Below are 9978 nucleotides of genomic sequence, written 5' to 3'. Positions count from 1 at the left end.
ACCTGTGGGAAAGTGAAAAGGCGAACCCTGGATGATGCTTGGTGGCTCACCATTTCCCAGCCCGTCACTTTTCCCCACAGACTCCATTCCCCACTTTTCTAAAGACAAGCCAGAGATGTAATGGCACCTAAAGTAGGGTCATGTCCCCCCTCTGTAGAAGCTGGAAAGATGGAAAGACATCCCAAGGGAACAACTATTACCTCTTGCTCAGCACAGCGGGTTCTCTCTGGTGCTAGATGTATCTTCACAGATTAACAGACAAGTCAGAGTACGTGGTGCCATGGAGCACTCTTGAACCTTTGGGGCCTCGGGTCACTTAAACCTCCAGTAATCACTGAGTATCCTAAGAATTTGTGAAGTCCCTGCAATATTTGCCATATTGGAAATCACAGGGTTTCTGTTGTTGTTGTTGTTTTGAGGCAGGGTCTCACTGTGTAGCCCTGGTTGGCTAGGAACTCACTTTAGAGACTAGGCTGGCCTTGAACTCACAGAGATCCACCTGCCTCTGCCTCCCCAGTGCTGGGATTACAGGTGTAGGCCACCATGCCCAGTTTGTTCTCTTCTTTATAAAGAGTTTGTTTGCTCCACAGTTTTAGAGAGTGGAGTCCAAATTACATCTCATAACAGTGGAAGTGTGTGTGTGTCTCTTGTCTATATTCTATTTTTTTTGTGATGCCACATGGCCTCTGGAAAACTCCAGGGAACACTCATGAGAGAATGAAGGTGAAAAGGCAAAGAAACCCAGCCAGTGAGCTAGTTCAGTGACTACAGACACTTGCCATCAAGCTTGATGACATCTTTCCCTAGAGCCAATGTGTAAGTGAAAAGAGAGGGCCAACTGCACAGTCATCTCCCAACCTTAACATGAGGACCATGGCACACATGCCCTCCATCATATACACATATATACACTAAACTAACTTCTTTCAGAAGGAAAAGGTCAAGAGCCCTATTTTATTATGAAGCTGGATTCCAACGTTAGGCTCCCTGGAGAGGTCTCAGGGACCTCCTGCTCAGTGCATCACTGTCTATCGTGAGGCACCGCTTGCCACGCAGCCTCAAAGAGATCATGTGACCTGGCTCCAGTTGTCTTATCTGCCTGCTGGGGTTGTGGTTCCTGCTGAGCCTGTCTTACTGGGCCATTTCCAGACTCGGCTCAAGACTGTGAGGCCTCTCTCCCTAAACCAAAGCTGTGTAGTTATAAACAGCATCACCAAGGAGCCTTTGAAGTATGTGTCATCTTTGATATGTAGGACAGTTATTTTTAAAAGGCTGAAATCCTGTCTAAAGCCACTGGTTGTGAGGACACCTGCGTGAAGCCATTCATTATTCTCAGTTTACAAGCAAGGTGGTGGAGGCATGGGTAAGCCGATTGGCCAGAAAGCCAATACATTGTCCCCAGTGTATAATACCGATGCCCTGTTCCTGAGGCACACTGGCTCTGGATGACTTGGCTAGAGTTCTTATCTGATGTGGGGCTGTGTTTTTGACACACTGACACATTCAAACAGCTTGCCACTGTCAGCAATTCTCTGCTTAAATTACCTTCCACTTGAGTCACCTAAGCTTTGAAGCTCTAAGACATCACACAGAGAAAACCAGTTTAGAACTCCTTGGAGTGCAGATTTTTTAGTCAGCTAGATTGCTGGGTGTGGTGGCACACACCTATAATGCCAGCACTTAGGGGTGGAGGCTGGAGGGTGGGGAGTTCCTGGCCAGCCTGGGCTATATAGCAAGCCATCTCAAAATAACAGATCACCAGCCCTGGGATGGTAAATGGCTTGCCTTGGTGGATAGGGGGTTAAGCTGCCTTTGGACTCCCAGGTGCTAGAATTATACCTATGCGCACCTGTGCCCAGTGGTTCATGTGTTTTGACAGGTAAAGACCTGCCCATCTTCTGGAGGTGTTAGTCCTTATAAACGACCCATCTCACGGGTCATTTCCCAGGAAAACAATGTTCGGTGCACTCAGCTCTGAAGCAGCCTGCTCCATCTTGGAGGATCATTTGTGACAGGTGACAAGGAACCACAGTTGGGTTTGGAACTTGGGAATGGAGCAGAAAGCACACGTCTCTGGCAACTGGCTGTTCAAATAGTACTTAGGAAAATCTTGAGTTGAGTTAAATCCCACTACCTCTGCTCCAGAGGCAGAAGCGCCCCAGCAAAGAGCTGTACCTAATTACAGTGCTGTGCCAGGGATAGGATGTAGATTGGCCTTCCTCTCCCTCCCCACTTCACTGTAACTATTGTAGGTACTAAGGTGTGTGTTTCAGTCTCATGGTTTTTCAGAGTCCACTTCGATTGCATTTGATAGACGTTCAGTTCCAGCTAGCTTGAATAAAATAGAAAGCAAGGGTGAAAGTGGGGTGGCGTCCTACGAGGGAAAAAAGTGGAATGTAGTTCTGTTGGGTCCTTTCAGACCAACATCCTCATGGATATCCTCCATGCTTCCATTCCATTCTTTTAGCCACCTCAGCGGGAAAGTTTCCGAAACTCTTTTGGATAAAGTCTTATTAGTCCTAATGCGTTGATTGGCTCTTTCCCCACTATGGCTAGGAGTACACATTGCTGATGGGCCAGCCTCCGTCACTTGACCATGACTGGGCCCAGAGTAGCTCCACCAGAGACTGAGGCCTGAGGCTGAGGCTGTTGGGTTGGGCAGGTGGGGAAGATCTTGATTTGTGGGCTCCCGTACCTCAGTACTTCAGGGAAATTGTCACTCAAGTAGCCACAATTTCTGACAAAATTAAGAATGAGCTCACTTTGTCTCAGTAGAGATGACCCTGCTAGCTGTGACCGTTTTGATGAACAGATCTCTGGTGGTTGGAGGGAGCTGATCATGTGACGCCCAGGTGTGTAGCTCACTGTTGGGGAGATGTGATGAGCAGACCTGTCTCTTGGGCACCCCGTGCTCTTGAATGGTCACATTCTCAGTACCCAGGCTGGGGGTTGGGGGTGAAGGCACTGCCCAAGGCATCTTCAGAAATACTCAAAAGACAAGGGCTTGACAAGTCCCAAATATGACCAGGTCATTCTCCTGAAATCTCAGCCTCCCAGGAAGGCCAAGGTCAGAGGGTTGTGAATTCAAGGTCTTCTTGGGCTACAGAGGGGGGATCCTGTCTCAAAAAAAAACAAAAGAAAACAAAACAAAAACTCTAAAAACCAAACCAAACCAAAACAAAACAAAACCCAGCCTCTACTATCCCACCCCACTGTGGTGATGACTCACAGAATCTGGAGCTGAGTTGGGTAAACTTGTAGACATCACCACAGAAAGACGCCAGCCCTTGCCTAGGGCTTACGTAACTGAGGGCCTAGACTAATGGATCCTGAACCATCTGGGCATCCTAAAACATGAAAGCCTGTGTACTTCCTGATTCTTAGGAAATTCCCATTTTCCTCTAGGAAGGACCGTTTCAATTAGCTGTATACAATACAAACCCCCCCCCCCCCATGACAATGACACAGAACTGGAACAAAAGCTTGTGTCAGAAGTGGGATTTGGGCTCCTGAGCTCCCAAGGGCAGCAGAGGCCACAGCGTCATGTTCCGGAAGGCCAGCTGTGTTGTCAGACTTATCTACAAGCCCCCGGCCTTCCATGATAAGGGGATGATTAGAATTGATCCAAGCCTTCTTCAGCTCCAGGAGACCCTACAATTCTACGTGTACAAGACAAGTTTTTAAGAAGGTTAATTGTGAGGAAGGCCCTTTCCACCTTGCAGAAACCTGGCTCCCCTAGATGCCTGAAAACATGGCCATTCCCTGCCTCTTCTCAGCTCTCCCAAGCACCACCCCTCCCCCGCCTCGCCCCTCAGTGTTCTTCCCCCTCAGACCTCTGTGCAGACCCTACCTGCTCCCTTGAAGGTTTTCCAGAAGTCTCCTCTGCAGTAGCTAGTCTGATGAGGGTCTCTGTTGCTGCTTTCCATAGCATCCCCACACTGGTTCTAGAATGGGTGCATCTTCAGACTGCCCTGAGGCCAGCGTCCCGCAGATGGTAAGCCGGCACTCAGTGTTTAATATTGATGAGCCCCAGGGGTTAGGGCTTCGTGGGAGGGTGGGAAATGGCACAGTCATATGAACTGAAGCCACCAAAGGCAACTGAGCGTTCTTCCCCAGAGGACGGAGAAGGTTTTAACCCACATGGGGCTTTCTGACAGCCACTGGACACAATTTACAAGTAAATGACAGGCTATGGTGGTGACTGCCTAGTAAATCTCAGCACTGGGGAGGTAGTGGCAGGAAGACTGAGAGTTCAAAACCATAGCAAATCTGTTCCAAATGCCTAAGTGAATGAATAACTGAAAAACTTGCGTGTGAATGTGGCATTTTCTTCTCAGTCACATGGTCAGCGTGAAGCTCTCATGTATCTGGTGGCCACTGATTGGGCAATGTGGATTCTGGATCCTCCTTACAATGCTGACATGTGTTGGGGGGTGGTGCCAAGCCTGGCACTGGCTTGGAAAGTGGTTCGTGGTCCCAGCGATGTGTGACTTCCTTCCAGGTGTTTCTGGTCATATGCAGCAGGTCTTTGCAGCTTCCTTCCAGAACCTGATGGTATGTTCTTTATCTTCCTCCTCCCCACCTCCCAACTACAGGATGCACGCCAGAAATTCCGATCTGTCCTGGTTGAGGCCACTGTGAAACTAGACGAGCTGGTGAAGAAAATCGGCAAAGCTGTGGAGGACTCGAAGCCCTACTGGGAGGCCCGCAGGGTGGCGAGGCAGGTAAGACGCCTTGGATGTCTGCACGCGCCCCATGTGAAAAGGCCACGGCTTTGTGCAAGGGTGGCTGCACCCGATCAGCCTTCTATACCCGCACTCATCAGCTCCATCAAAGCTCGTGACACCATCAGTACAGTGTGAGTGCTGGTTTGGGTGTCCTTGTCACAGGACTTGGAGAGCTGTACTTATGGGCCTTGTGAGCTTGTCCAAAGCTTCTGTGTGTCCCTCCTCTCCTAGTGGCTGCCTGAGAGGCACAGGTCCGAGCGACTCCTGAGCACTGCTCGCCTCCTGCCTTGTTAGAGTTTGTGTTGACAGTGGCGAAGCTCCACATACGTGGAATTTTGTCTAGGGTATTACATACAGACGGAATCAATGAGCGAACAAGTGAATGACGGGCCTGGGGGACCATGAGCCAATCCAACATCCTCTTCTATCTCCCTAACTCAGAATTCTCCACTCCTCATCACCCACATCCCTCAAACTCCTTCCTGCTCATGTCTGGTTGAGCAAAGCAGTCTGGTTGGCTTGATCCAAATCATGCTTGGTGGAGGGTCCTCCATCTGGCTATGGCACACCCCGGAGTGGGGTTTACAGCCATCCTGTCCTGTACCCCGAATCCTCTTTGGGACAGGTGGGAGGGAGCTGTATTGCGAGGCACCTCATCTGCTGGGAAGCAGTGGGTTGTGGCATATTTCTTCCTTCTCATCTCTTCTCTCGCCACTAAGGATGGTAGTCAAGATCACACTGAGTCCCTTGGGCAGCAATTCAGTTATCAGGTGTAGCCAACCAGGTTCTAGCAGCCGGGTGACTGGCTGAGACAGGCAGAGAGCCAAGATGAGATCTGAGCCTGCAAAGCCTCTCTCTGACCTCTTTCCCAATGGCTGGTGGGGAAGTAGGGTGAAGGGTTGAGGAGCCCCGGCCCTTAGCTCCAAGGGGCCCTGGTCTCTAACAGAGGTCCTGGAAGGATGTGAAAGGCTGAGGGCAAGCAGGATGTTACATTTCATTCTGTGGGTGACAGGGCACCTGGCTTGGGCCAGACGTTGTGAGTAGCCCTGTGACCTCTGTGATGGTAGGAGAGTGTCTACCTCAGCTGCTGCCAAGTGGGGCTTCCTGTTTACTTCCTCTGCCTCATCTCCACCCCCTTCCTTTTGATGTTTGCCAACCCTTCCTACCATGCCCAGCAAGGGTGGTATCTGAGAGTCCTGCCAAGCGCTTCCTTCAAGTGTTCGTCATGAGCTTCTGCATCCCACTCTTCAGACGCTGGTGGCCCAAGGGCCAGCATTGTTCTTAGGACTTAAATGAAAGGATGCATCTGACACTAGGATCCCTGTATGAACTTGGATTTCAGTGTCACTTAAAAAAAATAATTTATTGTGGAAAATTTAGAACCAGCTTACTTGCTCCCTCCTCCCCTCCCTCCTCCTCTTTTTCCCCCTCTTCCTCTTCAAAGGTGGTTTCATACATCTGGAATGCCTGCATCCCCGATCCAGCATCTCATTGAACCCCACAGGGTACTTACAAGGAGAAAAAGCTTTCCTACAACTTGGCTTTCTGTGAAGTTTAGAAAGACGTGGAGTCATAGGACCAGCAGAACTCTGCGTTGCCTTGTTCTCAATGTCAATCATTTTCCTAACAGTGAATCAGACCCATCCTGTGACCCCGACGCCAAGTTGTACAAAGGAGAGCCAGACCATGCCATCTTTTCTGAACTGGACTGGGGGCAGGAGACTGGCTTTGATTTCTCTGAGGGCTTTTGTATTTGGGCCCAAGCTTGTTTTCAAGGCTACTCCGATACGTCTGGAGCCCATCTGGCTGTCAGCATAAGGATGAGGGCAGTGTGGCATGTGCCTCTGCCTGCTCCGCTCTGTGGCCTCTAACTGCCCCAGCAGTAGTCTCGGATCTGCTGTGTTATCCCCAGTAGTCCAGCCTTTATTTGTTTGCTGGGTTTTTTGTTTGTTTTGTTTTGTTCTTGCCCTCTAAATCTATAAAACATATATAACAAGAAAATTTCCATTTAACCATTTAAAGTGTGCTGGTTCAGTGGCATTAACATTTACTTTGCTGTGCAACCCAGACTGCCAGAATTTTTTTCTCTTCTCAATTTGAGATTCTGTCGCCATGACTGTACAGTCCCCCCCCCCCCCCCAACCCCCCCCCCCCCCCACACACACACAGACCCTGTCGACGATCCTTCTACTTTCTTCTGTAAGAGCTTGGCTACTCTGGATGCTTTGTAAGTGTTGGAGTATTGAGGAGGGCTCAGTATTTGTGACTGGTTCATTTTATTTGCTATATGTTCCTGGTGTATGAAAGGGACTGGGGAAGTCAGAGTACAGCTTGTAGGAGTCAGTTCCCTCGTTCACAGTGTGAGTTCTGGGGCTCAAACTTAACAACCTTCGGTAGCTAGGCTTGGTGGTCAGAGCCTTTGTCCTGAGCCATCCCACTGGCCCTCCTGCCCTTTTTAGGGTGGATGTTATTCCACTCCGTGTGTGACCACACCACGCTCATCTGTCAGCACCGCCGGTCTTGTTATTTTTAAATGGTTGGAATGTGTCAGAAGAGGGCAGAGCCCTTTGTAGTCTGTAAGGGCAGTGTCAGCACGACATGACAAGGTCAGAAAGCTCTGAGCTCCTGCATGTTGGGTGTTTATGGGGCCACGTAAGGCCAAGGTCTACACTTAACCTTCTTTACAAGAGTCGCTGAGTGAGGAAACATTTGAAATTTGTAGAATGACTTGGCTGGATGAGAGCTGGCAAATCTTGGCCTACAAAGCCAGTCTGCACGTCTGAGAATCCCAGGTCTCCAGTTAGCTGTGGAACCTTCAGCAGGTCTCTTAATGGCTGAGCCTTCGCTTTCTCAGTTGTCTGGCAGTTAGCTTTTGCTACAAATCAAACCACTGTGACACAGTTGCTTGAAACACTTATTGAGCTTATGCGCTTTGCCAGGCAGGTTTTTTTGTTGTTGTTGTTGTTGTTGTTTTTCCTTATCTTGGGCTTGGTTGCAGATCATGTGTGCACACGGTTGGTTGGCTGAGAGTTGCTCATCTTGGATGGCCTTATTTGTTAGACACTTGGTTGGTTGTCACCTGAGGGGTCAGAGGTGACTGTCTCTCATTTAACAGGATAGACTGGTCCTTTCCCATGTGTTAGATTTTAGGAGCAGAAAGAGTGTGCCCTTCCCAGATCACTGCTTGGTTTTACATCTGTTGATAGCCTACTGGCTGGTGTAGGTCACGTGGCCGGCCCCATTCCAGGAGGTGGAGAAAAATGACCTTCACCGAAGGCTTAGTAGAGGCAGTTATGTAATCTACCCTAGTGGTTGAAGTAGTGTCCATGAAGCATTATTTAGAGAAATGCATTATTATACATAATTTTTCTATCAAATATTGTATATCTGTGGTAAATCTGCTGCCTTAAAAAAGTACAGCAGTAGCTAGACAGATGGCTCAGCGGTTAAGCACAGGGCCCCAGTGGGGCCCAGTGACACCATCTGACACCTCACAGCTGCCTGTAACTCTGGCTCCAGGGGATCCAATGCCACACACATGCACACAAAATTAAAAATCATTTTTTTAAGGACAGCAATAAAAACCAAGCAAAAATACCAAAACAGCTAGGACAGAGTAAGAGGCAGGTCTTTGCTGGCTGGGAGGGGGTCTCTTAGGCCTCAGTCCCAGATGGATTGCACAAGTACAGCTACCATCCCATCTTATCCGGAGCATCATTATGTGCTGCAGATGTTCCTCTAACACGTATGAGAGCAAACATGTGTCCACGTTGGCAAATTTCCTCTTCCTTTTTCTGGGTATGTATTGCACAGTGGACTCATTAACTGAACTCATGGCCAGCAGCTTTGCATCTCCGGCTTGCATGACGCTCAGCCAGCACACGTCTCTGCTCCCTGAGCTGTATCGCACTCCAGTGCTCACCAGCACCGGAATCACTTTATAACTGCCCTTTGAGGCTAATTTAAATAGCAAAATCAGGAAAAAGAACAAAAACGTGGGGAAAAGTGGCACTGAGGAGACTGTTGGACTAGGATACACACTCTCCTTGTGAGAGTAGAAACAGGAGGCAGAGAGTCTGCTCAGCTCAGGTCGTGTCTCTGATGACTGATGCCGTGGTCGCGCCTTGCATGTCTCTCAGTGGCCTGGAAGCAGCCCAAGCACCAATTTGAGGTTCCAAGGACAGTTAGCAAATAGCTACATTTTTAGGTATGGAATCCAAGAGTGATGGGGCCACCTGGGCTAAGAGCCAGGGGCTCAGCTGTGAGTGTGCCAACCACCACACGGGGAATGACGTCTCTGTGGGATGCTACTGACCAGGAAAGCTGAGAGACCAGTGGGCTTGAGTCCTGTAAGCCAAGAGAGAGGCTGTGGGAACAACAGGCAAACAGAGGTCAAAGGGGGAAAGCGGCATGAATGTGGACATGGGTGACTATGTTTGCCAGAGCCTGGGGAAAGAGGCCAAGGGGCTGAAGCACCACTCAGGGATGGAGTGTGAAGGGCTAGTAAGAGAATGTGCCCAGGCTGCAGATCCGCTGGGGCCTGGCGGGGCCGGTTTGCAGAAAAGCACTTCTGTTGTGTAGTGCTCCCTGAATGGAGCACCAGTTTGTCTCGGTTTGCTTTGAGTCTGTCTCCGTGTGCTGGGGTTTCTGCAGCTGTGTGCCATCATGCCCAGGGCTGCAGCAAAGCACCACCTGTTCAAGCTCGAAGTGTGTTAGGTATCGCACTTGGTGTCATTATCTTGCCTTTCACAATATATTTATTTTCTGTGTATGAGTGTCTTGCTTACACGGATGCCTGTGTACCATGTGGATGCCTTAGTACTTTAGAGGCCAGAATTCCCTGGGACTGGATGGTTGTAAGCCACTACACAGGCGCTGGAAATAGAATTTAGGTGCTCTGCAAGAGCAGTTAAATGCTCTTAATTGCTAAGCCATCTTTCCAGCTCGCTTGTCCTCCTTATTTTACAAATGATAAAACTAATATTGGAGCCTAAAGATTGCTTCTTGGGCCTCTACCCAAACCTTTCCGGTTTGGAGACCTCATCTGAGAAAACATGAATCAGGTTAACAACAAATGAGATAGTAGTTAGTTGTGGACAAGATTGTGTGGAGGTACTAGTCTAGTTTATTACAGAAATACACATCCTAGGTTGAACAGAAAGTAAATATCTAGAAACAAGCAACATTTGCCCATTCAGATTTATGATAGATAGATAGATAGATAGATAGATAGATAGATAGATAGATAGAT

General features: G+C 48.9%; 1 protein-coding gene across 1 annotated transcript in view; it reads left to right on the top strand.

Moving 5' to 3' along the window:
• Sh3bp5 (SH3 domain binding protein 5) overlaps positions 1-9978 on the top strand; it is a 59828-nt gene that overhangs the window by 15614 nt on the left and 34236 nt on the right. Inside the window, exon 3 of the mRNA XM_055612434.1 lies at positions 4596-4724. Coding sequence (XP_055468409.1) covers positions 4596-4724 — 129 coding nt within the window. The remainder of the gene's footprint in view (positions 1-4595; positions 4725-9978) is intronic.

The sequence above is a fragment of the Psammomys obesus genome, unplaced genomic scaffold (genome assembly GCF_907164565.1).
Source record: "Psammomys obesus unplaced genomic scaffold, mPsaObe1.curated_primary_1811, whole genome shotgun sequence".
NCBI classification, from domain to species: domain Eukaryota; kingdom Metazoa; phylum Chordata; class Mammalia; order Rodentia; family Muridae; genus Psammomys; species Psammomys obesus.
The sequence above is the reverse complement of the archived record's forward strand: the minus strand, read 5'-3'. Positions and strand labels throughout refer to the sequence as shown.